General features: G+C 41.7%; 2 protein-coding genes and 1 long non-coding RNA gene across 6 annotated transcripts in view; 1 reads left to right on the plus strand and 2 right to left on the minus strand.

The window, feature by feature from the left end:
* STAT1 (signal transducer and activator of transcription 1) overlaps positions 1-9,148 on the minus strand; it is a 45,267-nt gene extending 36,119 nt beyond the window's left edge. The window contains exons 1-3 of one of the 3 annotated variants that reach the window (XM_055572946.1): positions 8,985-9,148; positions 3,856-4,008; positions 899-1,027 (exon numbers count right to left, since the gene is read on the minus strand). In XM_055572946.1, coding sequence (XP_055428921.1) covers positions 899-1,026 — 128 coding nt within the window. In that variant the 5' untranslated portion in view covers position 1,027; positions 3,856-4,008; positions 8,985-9,148. Of the gene's footprint in view, positions 1-898; positions 1,028-3,855; positions 4,009-4,176; positions 4,450-8,984 lie in introns of those variants that run through there. The other 2 variants (XM_055572947.1, XM_055572945.1) reach the window with 2 other exon arrangements.
* LOC129646571 (uncharacterized) lies at positions 7,761-24,227 on the plus strand. Of its 2 annotated transcripts, XR_008712032.1 has the most exons (6): positions 7,761-7,908; positions 8,385-8,456; positions 15,314-15,452; positions 16,436-16,658; positions 23,061-23,208; positions 23,325-24,227. It is a non-coding gene; the product is annotated as an uncharacterized LOC129646571 (long non-coding RNA). The 2 variants fall into 2 exon arrangements; XR_008712033.1 differs by lacking the exons at positions 8,385-8,456; positions 15,314-15,452.
* STAT4 (signal transducer and activator of transcription 4) overlaps positions 16,806-25,069 on the minus strand; it is a 105,149-nt gene continuing 96,885 nt past the window's right edge. Inside the window, exons 20-24 of the mRNA XM_055572955.1 lie at positions 24,159-24,295; positions 23,634-23,825; positions 21,929-21,995; positions 20,887-20,995; positions 16,806-17,060 (exon numbers count right to left, since the gene is read on the minus strand). Of these exons, the coding sequence (XP_055428930.1) occupies positions 17,034-17,060; positions 20,887-20,995; positions 21,929-21,995; positions 23,634-23,825; positions 24,159-24,295 (532 nt within the window). The 3' untranslated portion in view covers positions 16,806-17,033. The remainder of the gene's footprint in view (positions 17,061-20,886; positions 20,996-21,928; positions 21,996-23,633; positions 23,826-24,158; positions 24,296-25,069) is intronic.

Raw genomic sequence — 25,069 nt, forward strand, 5'->3', positions numbered from 1 at the left:
ACACATTTCATTTAGATACTACTTCCCTTGTGGCACAGTTGGTAAAGAATCTGCCTGCAATGTGGGAGACCTGGGTTCAATCCCTGGGTTAGGTAGATCCCCTGGAGAAGGAAAAGGCTACCCACTCCAGTACTCTGGCCTGGAGAATTCCATGGACTGTGTAGTCCATGGGGTTGCAAAGAGTCGGACACAACTGAGTGACTTTCACCTTTAAATCAACAAAATAAACACAGTTTTCCATAATGAAATGATTAAAAATAACTTAAAAGTGTTTTCCTGGGTTTTATTCCCTTCTTTTGAAACTGACAGTGCTTTTAGCAGCAGGGCGTATAGTATTTCTATTATATAACACTACCATGAACAATTCTAGCACACCAAGCTTGAGCATAAAACTATCAATGGTGATTATCTCTGGAGGCAAAAAATCAATAGGAGCCTTCACTTTCTATGTCAAATACTTTCAGAACATTTAAAATATCTGCAATGAGCTAAACAATAAATTTTAAAACAGAACATATATCAGTTTTAAGAGCTATTTCCTTAACTGGATTACTTTATACTTCTTGTAAGTGTTCTACCACGACTTGGCTTTAACTTACCTCTTTCTATAACCTGGATGCTAACTTGGAAAATAATTTGTATCAGCATCATGTAACTTGTCCAAAGCATTTAGGAGGATGTATAATTAAACTGAAAAGTACATAAAGTTAATGACTAATGCATTTAGCTTTCTAGAGATACATGACATTTTTCAAGTCAACACTCTTTTTTTGTAACAAATAATCCCAACGGCTACTGATGAGATTCATCTGCTAGTCGGTGTAGTACCAAGTCATTCAATCAACAAGTTATCTTAAAAGTAGAAAAACTCCTCCTCTGTCAGGTGAGTTTTCCTTACCAGTCTTGCTTTTCTAGCCACTGTGCCAGATATTGTCTGATTTCCATGGGAAAACTGTCATCATAGAGCTGGTGAACCTGCTCCAGGTATTTGGACTCAAGCTGCTGAAGCTCATACCACTGGGACATCCTATAGGGAAAGAGAGCATGGATCATAAATGGAAGCCCACAGCTCCAAAGAAAGCATGTCTAGCATTGTGCTTCTTCTAAATATGCTGCTTAATCAAAAACATAATTTGTCTCAACTATACTTTTCAAATGGATGTCTATATTCCAAAACCTGTTTTGTTTTGTTTTTTTCCATTTCCATTTTGGGTCAATATTTTTTCTTCCCCATAAAATACACGTTCAGGTCTTTGCTCAAATGCTCATGTATCAGGCAAGCCTTCTTTGGCCACCTTATTTAAACTCACACTACCTCTCACCCCAGAAAATGCTATCCCTCCTCCTTGATGTACTTTTCTGCATTGCCCTTACCACCATCTGACCTAGGACATATTTTTCTTTTTTATTTTTGATTAGTGTCTGTTTTTCCCACTGAAGGGAATGATTTGTCCAGGATAGTGGTAGTGTGAGATGGGGGAGGGTTTTTCACTGAAGTATCTCCAGAACAGTGCTGGGCATATGGTAGGTGTTCACATGGCTTTAAAATGAATCTGCACTTTTATTAATAAGTGGAAGACACTATTTGCTTTAAGATTAATTGTAAAAACTTTCCCCAAAACCGCTCTTAGAAATTACAGAACATTTGTAATTTAACTCAAAGCACTTTAAACTGGTATTCTATATATCATGATTCACATGATTAAAGTGAATTACTTTTGTTATATATCTTTTAAAAGAGATATTTTCTTCTTTGTCTACTGCACACAACAAAGTGGCACAAAATTCTTAAATCTCAGTAATAATTTTTGAAGACTGAAACTACATCGTTAAATGCAATTTGAAAAGATAAAGTAATACTATCTCTTTAGATAACTGTAAATCAACTTTTACATAGTAGCCCTGAAGATTAAAAATTAAAACAAAAAACTGATTTAAGGAAGTCTGAACATCCATCAGGAAAATGAAAAGCCTCCCTTCATCATAGCGTAAATTAGGACTTATCAGGTTGACCACAAGGTTCAATCAGGTTTTTGCAACCCAATATATCAGTGCACAGCTGACAATATTCTGAGCAGATGTAAGTGAATCTTGTTCTACTAGGCCTGAGGAAGGGCTCTGGATTTTCAAACAGGGCATGGAAGAACGTATGCATGCTTGCTGGCAAGCACATGTGTGCAGGCATGAAGTCATGTCTGCGTCACAAATTTCCTTCCAAAGGAAGGTTAAGCATATGGTGGGGCCACAAAACTAGTTAAGCATCACAAAACATCAGTACAAATGAACCCAAGTCCACACCTTTGGTATACTTGCTGTAGCAATTTGATTTTTCACTTCAAATTTATCTTACCTGAGTGAAAGACTGCAAATTTGCAGTGCTCTCCCTCCCTACAAATTTGCAGTGGTCTCCCTCCCTACTAAGTATCTAAAAAGGATGTGCCTAAAGCAAATACACTGGCCAGACCATCAACCAGTGGGGGCTGCAACATTCTTCCTAGGGTGAGTGACCACAGGTGACTCACTTTTCTATCAACAGGGTGATTGTTAAGACTGCATAAGCTAATACAGACACAGCGCCTGGCACAAAGCAGGCGTTCAATAAATTCATGCTAACAAATCCAGAATCCACTCCATCTTCTGGCAAAACTTGGTAGCAACATGGAGTGGCAAGACCATCCCTCAATCACCTGACTTCTTCCTTTCCAGTCTCAAGACCTCCTGCCTCCATGCCTACAACATTATTTCCCAATCCAGCCTTCTGCTGCACACGGGTTTTGACCACATCATTCTCTTGCACAAAATTGCTAGTTGGCCAATATCTGACTCATTTCCACTCTGACACTATTTTCATCCATTCACAAAGCAATTCTGTCACTAAATTATCTACTTTTCTTGCCCTGGCTTCGCCCAACATTTCTGCTTTGCTCCAGCTATCACTCACCCTTGAAAACAGCTTCCCCATAAATTTTTGCCTCTTTAAATTTTACTAGCATTCAAAGACAGGTACAAATGCCATTTCTTCTATAAGCTAAGACATACCCAGAGACAGTTAAGCTTTCATTGACTTGTGCCTCACTGCATTTTGCATCTCTATTTGGGTGTCAGTCCCTGTTTTCCTTGGTGGCTCAGTGGTAAAGAATCTGCCTGCCAATGCAGGAGATGCAACACATGGGTTTGATCCCTGGGTCAGGAAGATCCCATGAAGTAGGAAATGGCAACCCACTCCAGTATTCTTGCCTAGAAAATCCCATGGACAGAGAAGCCTGGCAGGCTTCAGTCTACGGGGCCGCAGAGTCAGACACAGCTTAGCGACTGAGTATGCACACTGACACCCTGTCTTCCTTAAAAAAAGCTCTATGAGGTCTCCCCTAAATGATGTAAGCTTCAGATTTGCTGAGACTGTCTTTTTTTTTTTTTTTTAAACATCTTCTGCACTTTGGACAGTGTCCTGCATACAATATATGCTCAACAGAAGTCTGTTGAACTGAAATCTAGCAGATTGAATTCGAAAGTAAAGGGCAAACCATATTATGGTCCAACAAGTTTTGAGTCCTGCATCAAACTGCAAACTGGATTGTGCTGAGGGCTCAAGTCTTATTTCCGTCCCATAAAAACAATCAATCCAACTTAAACAAACAATATTTAAAGCACAATCAATCACACCTATTTTTCTTCCCCCAAACTTTTGGTACTAGTCAGAATTTTTTAAAGGCTAATTATATTATTTGGGGATCTGCAGGAACTAATCATCATTTTTTACACTTCACGAGCACATTACCTTCCTTTATCCTTAAATAGATATATAATTAAGTTTCAAAGTTACATACTCATTAATTTCCGTTAACATTTACTAACCTGTCACCTTGTGCCCCAGCGAAGGGCTAGGGATTCAACACAAGCAGCAGCTACACACAGCACGTCAGATGCCAAGACTGTTGGGTCTGCATGCACAGGGTGCGTCTAGCTTAGACAGCTCTCTAGGGGTGGCACACGGCAAATACAAACTTTCTGCGGAGAGAAGAAAATACGACTCTATTGGAAAAAGAGGGGAAGAGGGTAAATGGGAAAATGCATTGTTGTGGGGGAGGGGCGGGATTCTATTTCACATTTTTTTTACTTCCAGGGCACGACTGACTGGGGCAACCGTGCCATCACCGGAAACAACACCTGGGATACCTGTTCTTTTCCGGATGACGGATTCACCTATCAGCACTTAAAGGCTTGCGCTCGTTGGGCATTCGTCTGCTGGGCCTCGACGAAGCCGGTCCAGGCGCGTCCCACTCCGGCACCCGGAACCTCAAGCTCACTCACTCTGCGCGCCGGATCCCGCAGGGATGGGCGAGAGCACAGCCTTGCCTCCTCTCCCAGGTCGCCTCCGCTCTATCTGGGGTCTGACTCCCGTCCTCCCGAGTGCGGCAGGATCTGTCCGCAAACTCAGCGCAGCAAAGCGAAAGTACCAGCGGAAAGAAAAGGCAGATCCTGACGCCCCGCCTCCTTTTGCTCCCGCCAATCATCGGGCTGCTGCCGCGCTCGGCCAATTGGACACGGCTGTTCCTCGCACGCATCGCCTCCCCCGGGCCGCTGCTCTGCCAACCCGCTGTGTCTTTCGTTAGCCTTCCGCTAGGGCTTGTGTCTGGAGGCTTTGAAGCTCAGCTCTGTGTTGCAAGTTAAGGGTTATGTTTACACATACTTTAGAGAAAAGCTAAAAGGAAGTTATGTGTTTGCAGAGGCCCAAACTGGGAGATCCTTACATTAGCCCCAAATCTGAAAATTCGAGGCAGAGGACAAAGGTGGGGACATTGTCGTTCTCGAATCTCAGCTTAGCAGCTGACCTACCTCCATGTTGCTAAACCCAGAAGACGCTTTTCTGTCCTCACCTTATGTGACCACTCAGAAACCTTCTGCGCAGCTGACACCTCCATTCTTTAACACTTCTCCGTGGGCCATGATGACAACATACCTTCCTTGCTTCTTCCTACCTCTCTGCTGTTTCTTTCTCCATCTCTGCCACCAAGCTGCTCAGTGTTAAGTGTGGTTATGATACATATTTGGTCTACTTTACCTACACTTCTCAGGTTGTTCTGCGTTGACCTCATCCACAGTATCTGTGTCCTAGATAATGTAGAACTTCTACACCTGTACCGTGTCCACACGACTCCTCTGAGCGCTATACCCACTGTACAGCCCGCATTTGACTTTCCACTTGGATGTCTGGTGAGCTCTAAAAACTAATTATGTTCAGAACCATCTCATAATTTTTCTTCTTAAACCTTCCCTTTTTCTAGAAATAACCCATGCCAGAAAATTAGGAGCCACCTTTGGCATTGTCTTCTCACCACCCACGCCCACACCGGTCCTCAAGCCTTGTTGAATTTTCCTCCTAAATACTTTTCAGGTCTCATTGCTTCTGGTCATCTTCTGTGCCATTCCCCCCCTTTTCTCTCATTTGGATCTTTGCAGTAGATTTCCCAAATGGCTGCCTCACTTCAGTTCTTTACTCCCATTTAATCCATTTACCCTATAGCAGTTTGACTGGTTTGTTTTTTAATTGCAAAGCAGATCATGTGTTTGCAAACCTGAAAATCCTCTGATGACTTTTCTGAATAAAATCCAAATTTCTTAATGAAACCTATAAAGCCTTGGTTTCCCTATCACTTTCTTTAACCTCATCTTGTGCCACTTTTTCCTTACTTCAGCAGGTTTTTTTTTTTTTTTTTTTTATTCCTGCAAGTAAGACAAGCTCTTTCTACATACTCAGGGTCTTCTTACCAGCAGCTGTCCATTTGGAAAACCCCTTGAGCCAATGCCCTCCCTCCCAACTTCCTTGCTGGCTAACTTATCTTTTTGTTGTTAGCCTCATTGCTAAGTTGTGTCTAACTCTTGCAACCCCATGGACTGTAGCCTGCTAGGCTCCTCTGACCATGGATTTCCCAGGCAGGAATACTGGAGTGGGTTGCCAATTCCTTCTCCAGGGGGTCTTCTAAACCCAGAAATCAAACCTGTGACTCCGGCATTGGCATGCAGATTCTTTACCATTGAGCCACCAGGGAAGCCCCAACTCATCTTTTATGTCTCCACTAAAATCTAAGCTTAAATGTCACTTCCCCCAGATAGGCATCACTGAGGCCAGCCTAGAGTAGGTCTTCTTGGAAGGTGTGCACATAAAATCAATTGGTTCTTCCAAGTATTTAATAGATGGAACTTGAATCAAGCCTAGAATAATAAGGCAATTTTGGGTGGGAAAAGGCTGTAAATAATTTCCCAGAGATATGCTTATATGTGGGCTTCCCTGGTAGTTCAGCTGGTTAAGAATCCACCTGCAAGGCACAAGACCCCGGTTCGATTCCTGGTCGGGAAGATCCCCTGGAGGAGGGATAGACTATCCACTCCAGTATTCTTAGGCTTCCCTGATGGCTCAGCTGGTAAAGAATCCACCTGCAATGTGGGAGACCAGGGTTCGATCCCTAAGTTGGGAAGATCCCCAGGAGAAAGGAAAGGCTACCCACTCTAGCATTCTGACCTGTGTTGCAAAGAGTCGGACATGACTCAGTGACTTTCACTTTCACTTTTCATGATTATATGTGTGTCTGTTGTCGTTTTCTCCATTCTCATATCTATATGCTCCTTCTTCTTATCACATATTCACCCCCACAAAGCCAGTATTGAACTGGTGATAACAATGACTCTTGGTACCAAAGTAGCAGCCCTCTGTGTAAAAATATGCTAGGACTCCACTCCCCCAAAAAAGTCTTCCCCCCCACTACTTATACCCTGCACTAAGGGCCCACACAGTGTTTGAGAAACACTGACTCTAGGAAGGGTAGATAATATGTTAAACATATATTTTTTTTCTGGTATTATAAAATTTACACAGAGACTATTTTCAGTCTTGACATGTTAATATCTGCAAGTAGGATGTTTCTCTTTGGCTCTCTGCATTCTGGTTGTCATCAAGTTCTATAGATGGTTCCTTCCCTATGTCTTTAACTGCCTTAATTTTCTCATCATTGACGATACTCCACTGTAGGTGGTAACCTCACTAGATTGGTACCCCACTAGATTGGTAACTTCAATCTAGAACTGAATTGCTACAGTAGATGCCAGTTACACTACCTTTTTTCTGTCCCTTTCCCCTCCACTATACTCGCCAAATTGTTGTTTAGTCACTCAGTCAAGTCTGCCTCTTTTGCGACCCCATGGACTGTAGCCTGCCAGGCTCCTCTGTCCGTGGCATTTCCCAAGCAAGAACACTGTAGTGGGTTACCATTTCCTTCTCTAGGATATCTTGCCCATCCAGAGATCAAACCCACGTCTCCTGCATTAACCGAATTAAATTCTCTAAAACACCTCATTTATAGTTATTCCCTGCTTAAAAGTCTTGGCAACTCTCATTGCATTTATGACGAACACAGACTTTGCCTGCTAGCCCGGACCCGCTACAGAATGTCCCTAACATGTTTCAGGGTGGTGGGTTACTTTTTTTATAATTTCCTTTTCTTCCAAAAAGGTCCATTAAGGGCACTAGTACATTCGTAATCCAAACACCCTCACGAACACCTTGTGACGTTGTGTGCTTTCAGGCGAGCAGCCCAGGGCCCGCCCAGGATGAGGTACAGTAGAGGAGGTGCCGACTGTCAAACGCTGAAAAGTTTCCAATAACAGCTGGCCTAGCGCTCGGCGGGAGGGAGGCGACTGCTCGGAAGAGCCGTCCCACGTGCTTTCGGGGAAATAGCCTGGGAGCGAGAAGCAGCGCGACTGAGAGGAAACCGAAAAGCGAAAGTAGAGACAGAGGGAGCAGTACGCAGGCGCGGCCCAGGGGCTTTCCAGCTGACCGCCCGCTGCGCCGCGGGTACCGCCCCCCTCGCCCCTCGCAACCTCCCGGAGAGCGACTTCCGTACATTGCTTAAGGTGCTGGAAAACTTACCCCATCCTCTTCCATCTATTCTTTCTTCCGGTGGTCTGGAAATGTCAGTTTTTTTTTCTCCCTTCTCTATCTACACAGTCTGCACACATGCTAACTCTGACCGCCACCCACCTGGGCTAGTTCCCCTTTAGCCAGAAATGGGGTGGGGGTGCGGGGAGGCTGGCTGTTTCTTCAACTCTCCTTTCCTAGATCTGCAAAGAGGACTTGCCTTTTTCCTCTGGGGTCTTCTCACCGCCCCCACCTTCCCCTTTCTGGTGATTATACCAGCGGGAGTAGGGAAGAAGTGTAATGAAGGAGAACAATCTAGTCACTGGACCATGATTTCGAAAGTTTGGCAATCCCAGGAAAAATCGTTTTGGTCCAGCCCGCTACCTGTGTGACTTATTGAATGGTCCCAGGAGTTATGAACTGGATTTTTTGGACTCTGCTCAACCACTCTTAAAGGGCTCTATCTACTTAGGGGACCAACCTAGGACCTCCAGTGTGTGAAGGGACACACCTGACTGGACCACAAGTCTCCAGACCTCCTGAGGTGAGCCCCAGTCCCCAGAGCTGCAAGAACACTTTACGTAATTCCCAGAATACAAATGGACATCTGTTTCCCCCTCTTAGTAGAGGACAGGAGCCGGTATATAATTTCCAGGCTCAGTGCAAAATGCAAACAAGGAGCCCCTTATTCAGACTTATGAAGAATTTCAAGAAGGCAGGCAGAGCACCAAACCAGGCGTGGAGCCTCCTGAGTGTTCTGCCCTGTACAGATGCGCACAGTTGCACACCCATGAGGTTCCTAATAGGGGAATTGCGTGGAAGGGAGATTTCTTCTGTAGAGACCTCCTTACATATTTGCTTAAATGAAAACTTAGATATAGTGAAGCATTATAACACCGCTCCTTCCCAAAGCATTTGCAATAAAATCCAGTGCCTTCCTCCCTCCCTGTAGCGCCCTACACCCTCTGATCTTGCCTCTTTCTCCTACACATCTCGTCCCTCTTTCTCCATGCTCCTCTGTGCTCCACACTCTGTAGCCTCTTTCTGTTCCTCAGGTACCCCCAGCTTTTACCTGCCTGGGTCCTAAGAATGTGTATGCTCTTCCTGTGTTCCCAGCTGTGGCATGAACTTGCCTCTTCTCATTCTTTAGGTCTCAGCTCAGATGTCATCGCCTCAGAGAGACCTTCTCTGACCATTTCTTTCAGTTATTCTATATCACATTTACGTTCTTCATACCACTTGTTAAATCTGTCCTTCATTATTTACTTGACTGTTTTCATCTCTCCTCACAACCGGAAGGACTTTGCGCTGTCTCATCTCGGGTTCTGCGAGAGAATTAAGCCTAATGCCTGAGGCATCTGTGTATGAATTACCTTCACTCCTGTTTCTCTAGAATGGCACTATGTACTACCCTTGGGAAAATTGAAAAGATAGTCAAGCAAGTCACTTCGTGTTTTGGGGGCTCAGGTAGGAAACCCTGATTGCAAAAGGCAATGTCTTTTTGAATAAACAGCGCTGGAATAAGGACTCACAAGTTAAATCAACTATTCAGACCTCAGTACAAGCTCTAAACCTTTTGAGCCAGAATTGAGGGTGAGGAGGATTAAGAACAGCTGTATTCTGAAAAAATGTGCGTGAGAGCACCACTTCTCCACAGCCCTCAAACTTTTCCATCTCTACCCTGTATGGATGGCCTCTGGGGTTCTTTCCATCTGCAGCAGCCTGTGAGACATCTAAATGGATGACGGTCAAGCCTAAAGTCAGAGAGTGTTGTGTGAGATTTTTACTGGGGGTGGGAGTAGTAAAGGCAATGAATTTAATGAGGGGGAATTAAGGGTAAATTTCAGGAACATTTGATTCATCTGTGAGTAAGCAGATGCTTGGATGTTGCTGCTGCTGCTGCTAAGTCGCTTCAGTCGTGTCTGACTCTGTGCGACCCAGAGACGGCAGCCCACCAGGCTCCCCCATCCCTGGGATTCTCCAGGCAAGAACACTGGAGTGGGTTGCCATTTCCTTCTCCAATGCATGAAAGTGAAAAGTGAAAGTGAAGTCGCTCAGTCATGTCCGACCCTCAGCGACCCCATGGACTGCAGCCTACCAGGCTCCTCTGCCCATGGGATTTTCCAGGCAAGAGTACTGGAGTGGGGTGCCATTGCCTTCTCTGGCTTGTGATGTTAGGCACACATAAGACACCTAAATTAAAGGGAAGTTACAGTGAGCTAGTGGACAGTCTGATTCCAGAGCATTTCTATTGTGTTTGAAAGTCATGAATGAGGTGAAGTAAAAAAACGTCCTATGTTTGAGCAGTGGCAAGTGTGTTTTGGTTAATCAATTTGAAGCATAATATTTGGGACTGTTCCACAATTGCAGGGTTTGGAGGATTATAGAGGAAGTTCTAGCTTTCAGGCAGATCAAGGAGCAAAGGAAAGAAAAGAACTAAGTATTGCTCTATATTTCCTTTGGTTCAAACACTGAATCATTAACAAATATTTATTAATACTAAGAGGCACACTGTGGTAGATTTTAGGGAAATAACTGTGAACCAGGGGTTCTTGGTCCTTGTACATACAGAGCTTGCTACTGCTAAGTCACTTCAGTCATATCCGACTCTGTGCGACCCCATAGACAGCAGCCCACCAGGCTCCCCCGTCCCTGGGATCCTCCAGGCAAGAATACTGGAGTGGGTTGCCATTTCCTTCTCCAATGCAAGAAAGTAAAAAGTGAAAGTGAAGTCACTCAGTCATGTCTGAGTCTCAGCGACCCCATGAACTGCAGCCTACCAGGCTCCTCCATCCATGGGATTTTTCAGGCAAGAGTACTAGAGTTGGGTGACATTGCCTTGCTTAGACTCTAATGAAGACAGATGTTTGACAAGCATTTACAACCAAGGTGGTAAGAGTGGTGCTGGGTGAGGTGGAGGATATGGAGGAGGCATGACATGAGCTGAGCCCTACACATGTGCACGTGTGTGTGTGTGTGTGTGTGTGTGTGTGTGTGTGTGTGTTGGGCACGAAGGCTTTTCAAAGCCTGAAAGATGTGTGAATGTTATTGAGATGAGAGGGTAGGTGGGTTGGGGTTTGAGATCTGAGAGGATACAGCAGAGGGAGGCAATAGTATAAGTATGAGCCATCAAAGAAACTAAAAGTAGTTCAGTCTTGTGTATATTTTGAAGGATTAGAAGCTATTGTTGGGTAGAAATGTTGAGAAATGAGTTGAAGACTAAGAAGACACTAGAGGATATATGACTTTGGAAACATCTATTGAGAATTAGAGCCTTCATCCAGAGCTGGGATTCTTAACTAATTTTTTTGTGCCGTGGACCCCTTTTGGCAGTCTGATGAAACCTATGAACTCTTTCAAAGATTAATGTTTTTCATTGAATAAAATAAAACACATAAGATTAAACAGGAAACCAACTACAATGAGAGATCAAAATATTAATACCAACTTAGGAATAAGTAATATAAATGCTTCTTTATTAATGGCATCGAGTAAGATCTAGCAGTAGGTCTGGATGAATGCAATTTCAAAATTATGCTTAAGCAATATTAGCATAAGCAATATTTTGAGGTAAGTGTAACAACTGTAATGTGACAAAAATGTGGTGTGGTTTATGGTTTGTTACTTTTACTCCTAACTGAAGGAAACTCTTAAGTTTCATTTAGAAGTTTGTGAAAATAAAACTCTCACTTTGCCATTCAAACTCCAGAATTCTATCTTTACACCGAAGTTACAATCTGTCAGCACATGGTGCCACGAGCCCTTTGAAGATCTTAAGCAGGAAGGTAAATGATCTAAGTAAAGCCCTCTGTCTACATAGGAGGCCACCTGGAATTCACTGTTGTATTTACTCTAAGGATATTTTTGTAAAATCTAGCAATAGGTCTGGATGAATGCAATTTCATGATGCTTTTGTAGTGTCTTCTTTGTGAGGACTCTAGTGGAAAAATATTCTAGGTCTCACACACCCATATACATACAACTGTATGGGTTTGTTGGAAAAGGGTGAATTTTATTATGTGTAAATTATGCTTCAGTAAGCCAGACTTTTAGAACTGCAGTCAGTCAAATCAATAAGTGTTTACAGTTCATTTGAAAAAAGTAAAAAAGAGTCTGACAGAAACTGGAGTGTGGGCACGTGGAGGCCAGTTTGCTCAGTCTGGACAATGACTGTCTACTGCTGGAACTCCTAATTCCGTTCCTGCTACTGCAGGAACTGCATGGGCCTCCTGCACCATCTGAGGGACAGAAAACCCCCTCAGCTTTCCCAGACGTGGCTCCTTCTTGATGGTTCCTTGGGGAGCTTTCCTGATTACCTTACGACTTAAGGAAATCCGCTGGAAGCTGCCTTCTTTCACCATTTATTCCAGATAAAGACATTGCTATTCAGTACAGCTGGTCAAAGTGAGTGTTTACATTATAAGGAGTTTGCAATGGAGTTTGGAAAATGGACATCTGTGATTGGTCTTGGAGGTTGAGGGGAGAAGTGAAAATGTGATTAATATTTTAAAAATAAATTTACATTTTGCTTCATTAAATGCGGCTTATTTGCTACTCAGTTCAGTTCAGTCACTCAGTCATGTCCGACTCTTTGTGACCCCATGAATCGCAGCATGCCAGGCCTCCCTGTCCATCACCAACTCCCAGAGTTCACTCAAACTCATATCCATCGAGTTGGTGATGCCATCCAGCCATCTCATCCTCGGTCGTCCCCTTCTCCTCCTGCCCCCAATCCCTCCCAGCATCAGAGTCTTTTCCAATGAGTCCACTCTTCCCATGAGGTGGCCAAAGTATTGGAGGTTCAGCTTTAGCATCAGTCCTTCCAGTGAACACCCAGGGCTGATCTCCTTTAGAATGGACTGGCTGGACCTCCTTGCAGTCCAAGGGACTCTCAAGAGTCTTCTCCAACACCACAGTTCAAAAGCATCAATTCTTCAGTGCTCAGCTTTCTTCACAGTCCAACTCTCACATCCATACATGACCACTGGAAAAACCATAGCCTTGACTAGACGAACCTTTGTTGGCAAAGTAATGTCTCTGCTTTTTAATATGATGTCTAGGTTGGTCATAACTTTCTTTCCAAGGAGTAAGCATCTTTTAATTTCATGGCTGCAATCACCATCTGCAGTAATTTTGGAGCCCAGAAAAATAAAGTCTGACACTGTTTCCCCATCTATTTCTCATGAAGTGATGGGACCAGATGTCATGATCTTAGTTTTCTGAATGTTGAGCTTTAAGCCAACTTTTTCACTCTCCTCTTTCACTCTCATCAAGAGGCTTTTTAGTTCCTCTTCACTTTCTGCCATAGGGTGGTGTCATCTATATATCTGAGGTTATTGGTATTTCTCCTGGAAATCTTGATTCCAACTTGTGCTTCTTCCAATCCAGTGTTTCTCATGATGTACTCTGCATATAAGTTAAATAAGCAGGGTGACAATATACAGCCTTGACGTACTCCTTTTTCTATTTGGAACCAGTCTGTTGTTCCATGTCCAGTTCTAACTGTTGCTTCCTGACCTGCATATAGGTTTCTCAAGAGGCAGGTCAGGTGGTCTGGTATTCCCATCTCTTGAATAATTTTCTACAGTTTGTTGTGATCCACAAAGGCTTTGGCATAGTCAATAAAGCAGAAACAGATATTTTTCTGGAACTCTTGCTTTTTTGATGATCCAGCGGATGTTGGTAATTTGATCTCTGGTTCCTCTGCCTTTTCTAAAACCAGCTTGAACATCTGGAAGTTCGCAGTTCATGTATTGCTGAAGCCTGGCTTGGAGAATTTTGAGCATTACTTTACTAGCGTGTGAGATGAGTGCAATTGTGTGGTAGTTTGAGCATTCTTTGGCATTGCCTTTCTTTGGGATTGGAATGAAAACTGACCTTTCCCAGTCCTGTGGCCACTGCTGAGTTTTCCAAATTTGCTGCCATATTGAGTGCAGCACTTTCACAGCATCATCTTTCAGGATTTGAAATAGCTCAACTCGAATTCTATCACCTTCACTAGCTCTACTTGTAGTGATGCTTCCTAAGGCCCACTTGACTTCACATCCAGGATATCTGGCTCTAGGTGAGTGATCACACCATGATTATCTGGGTCATGAAGATCTTTTTTTGTACAGTTCTTCTCTGTATTCTTGCCACCTCTTAATATTTTCTGCTTCTGTTAGGTCCAAGCCATCTCTGTCCTTTATCGAGCCCATCTGTGCATGAAATATTCCCTTGGTATCTCTAGTTTTCTTGAAGAGATCTCTAATCTTTCCCATTCTGTTGTTTTCGTCTATTCCTTTGCACTGATCGCTGAGGAAGACTTCCTTATCTCTCCTTGCTATTCTTTGGAACTCTGCATTCAGATGTTTATATCTTTCCTTTTCTCCTGTGCTTTTTGCTTCTCTTTTTTTCCACAGCTATTTGTAAGGCCTCCTCAGACAGCCATTTTGCTTTTTTGCATTTCTTTTCCATGGGGATGGTCTTGATCCCTGTCTCCTGTACAATGTCACGAACCTCCATCCATAGTTCATCAGGCACTCTATCATATCTAGTCCCTTAAATCTATTTCTCACTTCCACTGTATAATCATAAGGGATTTGATATAGGTCGTACCTGAATGATCTAGTGGTTTTCCCTACTTTCTTCAATTTAGTCGGCAAAAAAATATTGTGTTAATATGGTCTAGATTCCCTTCGCATTGCATTTCCATCTCATGCAGCATACCTTATCCTGATCTAAATAGGTATCCCTAGGAATTCCCTATCAGAACCGTATTACTCCCACAAAGATGGTTTTTGGAATGTGAGACTCACACCCTTGGAAATAACTCTTTACCCTGGGGTCAAGAACTTGATTTTGATTTTCTGAATCTAAATAAAAAAGTCGCTTATTGGACTCATTCTTACCATGACCTCTGCCTCTGTTATGGGGAGGAAACTACAAATGTCCTTGTACATCAACTAAGGTGGCTGTGACCACATATGAAACCTTGACATTCTTCTGCCAGGCTCTATATTTACAAGCTTTTCAAAATTTCTTTTGAAATAAGCCAAGAGTCATCATACTATTAATATTTTCCACAGAATAAAAAGCTCCTGCAGCATTTTTTGATATCTAAATCCAACTGTTTATGAGTATTTCCTGGTAAGGAATTACCTCCTTAAAGATAAAACTATAATGTTCATTTTATAGTTCTAAGGGCTTCCCTAGTGGCTTAGACAGTACAGAATCTGCCTACAATGCAGAAGACCTGGGTATTCTTGCCCAGAAAATCCCATGGACAGAGGATCCTGGCAGGCTACAGTTCATGGGGTCACAAAAAATCAGACATGACTGAGTGACTAACACTTTTGCTTTCACTTATAGTTCTAAATATTTCCTCCACTTCTGCTGTCAATTAATATATTTGAATTTCAGAAAACTGGGCTTGTGGAGAGAAGTAGAGACTGGAAAATGCACCTTGAATTAGCTTGTGGTCCTACATCAAACTGACACCTTCACCCAAAGAATACTGTCAAGAGCTTGCAAAAGAATAAGAGGAGTGGCCCTGGGACAGGTACAAAGTTTCTCACATAGAGTAATCTAGGATCATGTGGATGGGTATAAAGGATCAGAGATAGGATGGAGCTCAGTTGTGTCCAACTCTTTGCAACTCTTTGGACTGTAGCCTGCCAAGTTCCTCTTCCATGGATTTTTCAGGCAAGAATTCTGGAGTGGGTCATTGTTTCCATCTCCAGGGGATCTTCCTGACCCAGGGATCAAACCCACATCCCCTGCATTGCAGGTGGATTCTTTACCTACTGCAGCATTGGAGAAGTCCAAGGGAGAAGGCAGGCTATATTAAAAGCTTTTTTTTTCCTTGAAATCTTCTCCATCAAACATTAGCTTCTTCTTGTTTGACCACCTAGGAGATGGGAAATGGGTAAAAGAACTTAGAGAGGAGTCCCCGACAAGGAACTGTCATCTGTGACTACAGTCAGGGCTTACTTTGGACACCAGCCTCAGGACTTTATGTAGCTGGTCATGGCTGATACCTCAGGATCATGACTTCCTCACCTGGCTCAGCAGCTTCTCTGGAGCCTGGAGACATGGAGAGCTCCTCAGGGCTCAGGCACTGGGAGGGCCCACACTGTTACTAGGGTCAGCAGCTGGGCAGTGGCACCACTAAGCATCCAGTCCCGGCAAGGGAAAGATCAAAGTAGACCTGTAGCCCATATACATATATTATCATTCAGTCAACCACTCCCCTCCTGCATCACCAGGGATGGAGCATCTCATCCTAAATTCCTTCCTCCAGGCTCAAGTTGGATTCATGAGACCAGAGACCATTAGAGCTGGAAAGGACCATAGCTTACCTAGTCCAACCTCTTCTAGAGGTGAAGAATATACAACCCAGTGATCAAATCACTCAACCAAGGCCAGTGTTGTTATTTTCTTCTTGGTCTTCATTTCATGGGACTTTTACCCATACATCTGCTTTCAGTGTAATTTGCCTGAGATTTGCCACCATGGATGACTCTGGATCCTTCCCCCTAACAGGAGAGGTGTCCCTGGCAGTGATGCCAGCAGCTGTGAATCCTGAAGCTGGAACAGAGCTGACATGGCAACCAAGAGGCTTCCTAATTCACCTGGGAATTGCTGCTGTTAATACCCTGTCGTTGCTTCCATCTTGTATTCAGTGTGATGACTCTTACTTGCGAGAACTCAGGATGTTCGCTTATTCAGTTTCCATCAAGCCTTCCTGCTGGTTTGTGAGTAATGTGTATGTGACTTTGTTATTTTTCACCTATTGTGCAATCTTTACACTTAAAACTTCTAGAGTCAAAATCATAAGTAACACAACAGAAACAAAACCGGAAATGAAACACATACAAATGAGTCTTTCGTTAATATTATATTAACACTGGTTTCTTAAAGTGTTTTATCTCACAAGTTTATCAGAAGCTTGGGTCTCTAGCATTTCGATGACATTCCCATTTGGGGGTATCATAAGAATGAGAAGAAAGCTTCCTATTTAATCATTTCCTGGAAACTGGTATATACAAAGCTGAAGAAACCAGATGTGATTGTTGGCAAAGATTAGTCTTTAAAACTTTTCCATTTGCTTCCTTCTTTTGAGTGTCAAGAGTTTATCTTGTCATTCAGCAGAATAGGGAGACTTCATCTAAAATTGAAAAATGAAAATAACCTTTGAGCAAACTATTGTTTTGCAAATATGTCACCATTTCTTAGGTAAACATTCTCTTGTCTATTAAATACATATTTACTTCATAATCTTTCTACCAATTAACTACAGTAGTTGCAAAAGTAACTGAGGTTGGTCAATCTAAAATTAAAGGTACTTTTTAAATAAATAAAAACTATGTTAAGAAGGCCTATTCGTCCCACAAAAACATAATGAAGAAGTGAGTGTAAAATGTAACAAAAGTTCTCTTATAACTAAATGATTTAAGGACAACTAACACTGGAGAGTAAGTTTTTCATCCCTGGAAATCTTCAAGAGAAACACTAAACACCACTTGATTTATAGCCAGATATAAATTTCTTGGGGCTCATGGTCTCTGCAAGACACTGTTATTCTGATGTACACACATCCTCATGTAATTGGAGTTTTGAACTGCTTGACAATATTGGGGAACAATAATAGACTGCATCCTAGAGCATATAGTTGCATTTAACACTATGATTTAGTTCTCAAAAAAGCATTATTATGCTGCTATTGATTGTTGTTCATATACTACTTGAAGAAGCTCCCAGGACAGGACAAATGAGGCAAGTAATAATCAAGAAAAATTGGCATTTTTTGTGCTTGAACTGCTAACATAAATATTATACTAGATTTTCATATCTAACAACTGATATGTGTTGGGACTGGTGGGGCTGATGGTGGAAATAGGGATGAAGTGTACTTAGGTGGGGAGGTATACAGGGATATTTTGCCATTGGGCAACTTTTGATGGAAGACCTTAAAGCAGTTCAGGTCAGCATAGGTGTCTGCTTTCAATGCCCACCGTAAGAGCAACACGCAGGACCATATAGACATCCCTTGTATTAGGTCCATGAATCATGGCAAATTGGAAGTGGTCAAACAGGAGATGGCAAGAGTGAACATCAACATTCTAGGAATCAGTGAACTAAAATGGACTGGAATGGGTGAATTTAACTCAGATGACCATTATATCTACTACTGTGGGCAGGAATCCCTTAGAAGAAATGGAGTAGCCATCATGGTCAACAAAAGAGTCCAAAATGCAGTACTTGGATGCAATCTCAAAAATGACAGAATGATCTCTGTTCGTTTCCAAGGCAAACCATTCAATATCACAGTAATCCAAGCCTATGCCCCAACCAGTAACACTGAAGAAGCTGAAGTTGAACAGTTCTATGAAGACCTATAATACCTTTTAGTACTAACACCCAAAAAAGATGTCCATTTCATTATAGGGGACTGGAATGCAAAAGTAGGAAGTCAAGAAACACCTGGATTAACAGGCAAATTTGGCCTTGGAATACGGAATGAAGCAGGGCAAAGGCTAATAGAGTTTTGTCAAGAGAACACACTGGTCATAGCAAACACCCTCTTCCAACAACGCAAGAGAAGACTCTACACATGGACATCACCAGATGGTCAATACCAAAATCAGGTTGATTATATTCTTTGCAGCCAAAGATGGAAAAGCTCTATACAGTCAGCAAAAACAGGACCAGGAGCTGACTGTGGCTTGGATCATGAACTCCTTATTGCCACATTCAGACTGAAATTGAAGAAGGTGGAGAAAACCACTAGACCATTCAGGTATGACCTAAATCAAATCCCTTATGATTATACAGTGGAAGTGAGAAATAGATTTAAGGGACTAGATATGATAGATAGTGTGCCTGATGAACTATGGACGGAGGTTCGTGACATTGTACAGGAGACAGGGATCAAGACCATCCCCATGGAAAAGAAATGCAAAAAAGCAAAATGGCTGTCTGAGGAGGCCTTACAAATAGCTGTGAAAAGAAGAGAAGCGAAAAGCAAAGGAGAAAAGGAAAGATATAAGCATCTGAATTCAGAGTTCCAAAGAATAGCAAGGAGAGATAAGGAAGTCTTCCTCAGCGATCAATGCAAAGAAATAGAGGAAAACAACAGAATGGGAAAGACTAGAGATCTCTTCAAGAAAACTAGAGATACCAAGGGAATATTTCATGCAAAGATGGGCTCGATAAAGGACAGAAACGGTATGGACCTAACAGAAGCAGAAAATATTAAGAAGAGGTGGCAAGAATACAGAGAAGAACTGTACAAAAAAAGATCTTCATGACCCAGATAATCACGATGGCGTGATCATTCACCTAGAGCCAGATTTCCTGGATGTGAAGTCAAGTGGGTCTTAGGAAGCATCACTATGAACAAAGCTAGTGGAGGTGACGAAATTCCAGTTGAGCTATTTCAAATCCTAAAAGATGGTGCTGTGAAAGTGCTGCACTCAATATGGCAGCAAATTTGGAAAACTCAGCAGTGGCCACAGGACTGGGAAAGGTCAGTTTTCATTCCAATCCCAAAGAAAGGCAATGCCAAAGAATGCTCAAACTACCGCACAATTGCACTCATCTCACACGCTAGTAAAGTAATGCTCAAAATTCTCCAAGCCAGGCTTCAGTAATACATGAACCGCGAACTTCCAGATGTTCAAGCTGGTTTTAGAAAAGGCAGAGGAACCAGAGATCAAATTACCAACATCCGCTGGATCATCAAAAAAGCAAGAGTTCCAGAAAAACATCTATTTCTGCTTTATTGACTATGCCAAAGCCTTTGACTGTATGGATCACAACAAACTGTAGAAAATTATTCAAGAGATGGGAATACCAGACCACCTGACCTGCCTCTTGAGAAACCTATATGCAGGTCAGGAAGCAACAGTTAGAACTGGACATGGAACAACAGACTGGTTCCAAATAGAAAAAGGAGTACGTCAAGGCTGTATATTATCACCCTGCTTATTTAACTTATATGCAGAGTACATCATGAGAAACACTGGATTGGAAGAAGCACAAGCTGGAATCAAGATTTCCAGGAGAAATATCAATAACCTCAGATATATAGATGACACCATCCTTATGGCAGAAAGTGAAGAGGAACTAAAAAGCCTCTTGATGAGAGTGAAAGAGGAGAGTGAAAAAGTTGGCTTAAAGCTCAACATTCAGAAAACTAAGATCATGGCATCTGGTCCCATCACTTCATGAGAAATAGATGGGGAAACAGTGTCAGACTTTATTTTTCTGGGCTCCAAAATTACTGCAGATGGTGACTGCAGCCATGAAATTAAAAGATGCTTATTCCTTGGAAGGAAAGTTATGACCCACTTAGATAACATATTCAAAAGCAGAGGCATTACTTTGCCAACAAAGGTCCGTCTAGTCAAGGCTATGGTTTTTCCAGTGGTCATGTATGGATGTGAGAGTTGAATTGTGAAGAAAGCTGAGCACTGAAGAATTGATGCTTTTGAACTGTGGTGTTGGAGAAGACTCTTGAGAGTCCCTTGGACTGCAAGGAGGTCCAGCCAGTCCATTCTAAAGGAGATCAGTCCTGGGTGTTCACTGGAAGGACTGATGCTAAAGCTGAACCTCCAATACTTTGGCCACCTGATGCGAAGAGTTGACTCATTGGAAAAGACTCTGATGCTGGGAGGGATTGGGGGCAAGAGGAGAAGGGGACGACGTAGGATAAGATGGCTGGATGGCATCACCGACTCGACGGACGTGAGTCTGAGTGAACTCCGGGAGTTAGTGATGGACAGGGAGGCTTGGCGTGCTGTGAATTCATGGGGTGGCAAAGAGTTGGACACGACTGAGCGACTGAATTGAACTGTATTATGCTCATGGATTTGTTCCAACAAATGTGTTTTTTTCACTGCCCGGGTGTATCTTCACCCCCCTTTAATTCACACACCACCTTCACTTCCTGAGAAATGCCCTTGAAAGCAGTGGAAAGAAAGGGAACATACTGCAGTTTCGATTGTTGTGGGACTCAGGTTTTCTCTCAGCACTGCATATACACTTGGCGACATGGGAAGAAGGTCTGATGGAGAATGTGGCTCCGTAGAATCACTTCGGCTTGAAGAGGTAACAGAGTAAATATTGAAGAGGATTAAACATAATAGCTTGTGGTGACTTACTGCGTTAGCAATTGTTAGGGCCCAGGGTAAGCCACCCCAAAATGTACCTCAGTGGCATATTTATTATTTTGAATTAAATGATTTAAGTTACTTTAAAAGATCCAAAGCAGGAGGGACACTCAGACCCTTGTCTCTGCCTCCCTGAGAGCAGGAACTAAGTCTCTTCTGTGAGAGGTGCCCTCCCAGTTCTGGAGGTAGAAGAACATCCTTTTTGCTAGAGATAGGGGATTCATTTGGGGCTGAGAAGCCTGTACAAGCCTGGGCCTTGTTACTTCTTTAATTTAATACCACAGACCCAAACTCTGTTTAGATTCTTTACTACCTGAGCACCCAAAGCCTAAGTATCTTTGTCCTGTCAATTTCTCCCAAAGTTATTGATTTTTTGGTGTGCAAAAAGTATAAAAGCTGCCTGCTCTGGCCACTTCTTAAGTCCCATTTCTATGAGAATTCTATGAACATCAATTAAAAAATTTTCCTTTTTCCTGTTAATCTGCCTAGTATCAATTTTATTATTAGTGTAGTCACAAGAACTTGAGGGGGTAATTTCTACCTCCTCAAAAGAACCTTTTAGGGTTTCTTCTATTGTGACACTGAGATTATTGAATTTCAAATAATTCATCATTTGAAAACAGAGCACTCAGCCCACTGTGGAATAAATGGCATATGAACTGAACTGAACTGAAAGGGCAACTTTAGAATTCCTTCATGATGGACTGTGGCATATCCTAAAGACTTATGGGTTAAAGAAAATGGGACATTGAGCATTAAAATGCTTTATTCTCAGTTATATGTATGCTGTTTTATCCTTAAGTTTCCAGCTTTTTTGATAAGTTCAGTAATAATTATCTTATATGTGATTAAGATTACTTACATTGTTGAGATGGGGATAAAAACAGAAGGGACATAACCTTTGTCTCCCTTTTCTGTTGGTCTTGAAACTGGAAAAGAAAGGCATATTGGGGGAAAATATTATTATTGATAAAATTATAAATCTACAAAAGGATAAATAATGCTAAAAGGAAGAGAGATAATATAATTGTTTAGTGATTCACATTTTTTAGTTGAATAGATGAAATGACATTTCAGATGAGCATAAAATGTGCAAGAAGAGAAAAACAAATCTCTTGGCAGGCCTGATCTAACTTTACATATTAATGGTCTGAAATGAGTGAGCAAAATTGGAAATCAACTATATTACCTGTATTATTTAAGTTTAATTATAAGGACAAATTTATTCATGGATTGGGGATTTATATCAATGCAGTTCTTTTCATTAAAACTGACTCCAATTATAATATTATGACACAAAGTTTTGAAGCACAGACTTCAGTGTTAAAAGTACAATAACTGCTTGTAGTAGCAGTAATATTGTGTGCAATCCTCACCCTCAAATTTCTCTGGTTTACTCCATTGATCCAGTTGTAAGGACCAACTGTAATTTTTCAAGTGTAATCTGTTGCATTGACATTTATTATTTCATTTGATCAGATATAGAAACAATTAAAAGCCTCAAGGTTTTTGTGGTGGTGGTTGTCTTTTGCTTGTTTCAGGAGGGGATGAAGGAGCGTGGCAGGAAGTCACTGCTGTGAGTGACAACTGTTCCATATTCCTTAAGATGATGCTCATATATTAAGTTGCTATGGATGACTGTTTTAATGGCTTGTATATACTCTGGGCTTCCCTGGTGGCTCAGACAGTAAAGAAACTGCCTGCAATGCAGGAGACCCGGGTTTGTAACCTGGGTCTGGAAGATCCCCTGGTGAAGGAAATGGCTACCCACTCCAGTATTCTTGCCTGGAGAATTCCACGGACAGAGGAGCCTAGCGGGCTACAGTCCATGTGGTCACAAAGAGTCAGACATGACTGAGTGACTAACACGTTCACACGTTCACATATATACTTCATTTAAAGAAAAAGAATGGTAAACATATTACAACTCGCTATTTCATGAATGTTCTTTTCATGTATTCAACAAATATTTACCAAATGTCTATTTTGTCCAGGTATCGTTTTCAGCCCTTTACATACAACCAGGAAAGGCAGGCACGTCAAGACTTGTTATTGATAGGCTGGAAGGAGGAGATGAAGCATAAAGACCCCCTTGTCCCCTCCCTGGCAAAGGAACAATAGTCTCTGAGTTGTGAGAGTACAGTAAGTAAAAAATACAAAGCTCATCAATTCTGAGCTTCTTTTGTAAGAAAGGAAAACAGCCTCGCCTGACTTTTAACAGCTTTATAATCATTACTTCTTTCTTTTTTTCTCCCCAGGCATAGAGGTGAAATTGGTGCCACTCCTACTTTAGAAGGGAGAAAAATGAAACTGTTGGTAGCTGAGAAGTTCCCATAGACATGGGGAAGTCTAGCTACTGATTACTAACCGCTCTGCTAGCTGGACAGTCCCTGCTGTTCTTTTCAGGAACTGCTCACACACTATTTCTAAGGCTTTGACCTCCACATGCCCCTTAGATCTTATAATGATCAAAGTCAACATAAAGAGAGGAACTTCATTTACTTTACTGCAATCTGAGATTATTTTCCAAAATCTTAAGAAAAAAAAGCAAATGGAAAGAACCTAACCTTCGCATGGCTGGGAGCTGTAGTGTTTACCGAAGGCTTTGTCTTTGGGAATATCAGGATAGAGGTACTTCAGTGGGTTTTCGGGAATGTTTTCAGCCATAATAACCTTGTAGTCTCGAAGGATGTCAGCAAACGGCAGAGCGGACAGCCGGCCTTTGTTGTAGGGTTCCACAGAATGGAATCTCACTTCTCCTGGAAAAAGAGAAAACAGAGGGAATATTCAGGATCCTGCAGGCATTCTTTGTGGCCATTTTTCCAGCCTACATTCTCATCATGTCACTGGTTATAAAACAAGGCCATCCTTTCTCTGCCTAAGTAGAGTACAGATGGCCACATGATAGAGGACACCCACATAGGCTGTGAGAAAGTCATGCTACGTTCTTCTGGAACAACCGTAACAATTAATATTCAAACCCACTGAACACATGAGAAATAGAACAACAGGCCACACACTTCTGAAGATGGAAAGACCAATAACCAAACTCAATGCTAATTTCACATGAATAAATAATAGTGAGCATGTACCGTTTTCAGAATGGTCCACCCAGGTGAAAGTTATTCCTCCAAGGTGGCTTTCACTGAATCTTAACAAAAAGGTCCCAGGCATTTTATCCTTTAGTAAGAGTCGTTCCTTTTCTTTGCTAACAAAGCCCATGATGTACCTAAAAACAGAACATGGCATAGTTTCATCTGATCAAAGACTATAATTTATTGCATTCACAAAGAACAGACCTGAATTTATTTTAATATAATCAAAAGTCAATAATGCCTAAAATACTCTTATACAGATTAAATATCAATATGTGATAAAGAATGTAAGAAACTGCAACTATTTTCCATTCTATGACACTAAATATGCTTACAAAGGAAAGAAAAGAAAAAGTGACTACTGTAAACAAAGAAGCTCTGAACAGTAGAGTGCATGCATCTTTTCAAGTTAGAGTTTTTGTCTTTTCTGAATATAAGCCCAGGAGTGGGAATGTTGGATCACAAGGCAGCTCTATTTTTATTTTTTAAAGAAATCTCTGTACTGTTCTCCATAGTGGTTGCACCAATTTACAATCCCACCAACAGTGTACAAGGGTTCCCATTTCTCCACACCTTCTCCTATATTTATTATTTCTGTTCATAGTAGCACTATGTACAACAGTCAAGATATGAAAGCAACATAAGTGTCCATCAACAGACAACAGGCTTAAGAAGATGTAGTATAGTATATATATATATATTATATATATATAAAACATATATATGATATATATATATACAATGCAATCGTAGCAATTTAAAAAATGAAATATCACCATTTGCAGCAACATGGATGGATCTAGAGAATATCATACTAAGTGAAGTAAGTCAGGCAAACGCAAATATTATATGAATAACATATGTGCAATCTAAAAAATAATATAAATGCATTTATTTACAAAACAGAA

This window comes from Bubalus kerabau, chromosome 3 (genome assembly GCF_029407905.1).
Source record: "Bubalus kerabau isolate K-KA32 ecotype Philippines breed swamp buffalo chromosome 3, PCC_UOA_SB_1v2, whole genome shotgun sequence".
NCBI lineage: Eukaryota > Metazoa > Chordata > Mammalia > Artiodactyla > Bovidae > Bubalus > Bubalus kerabau.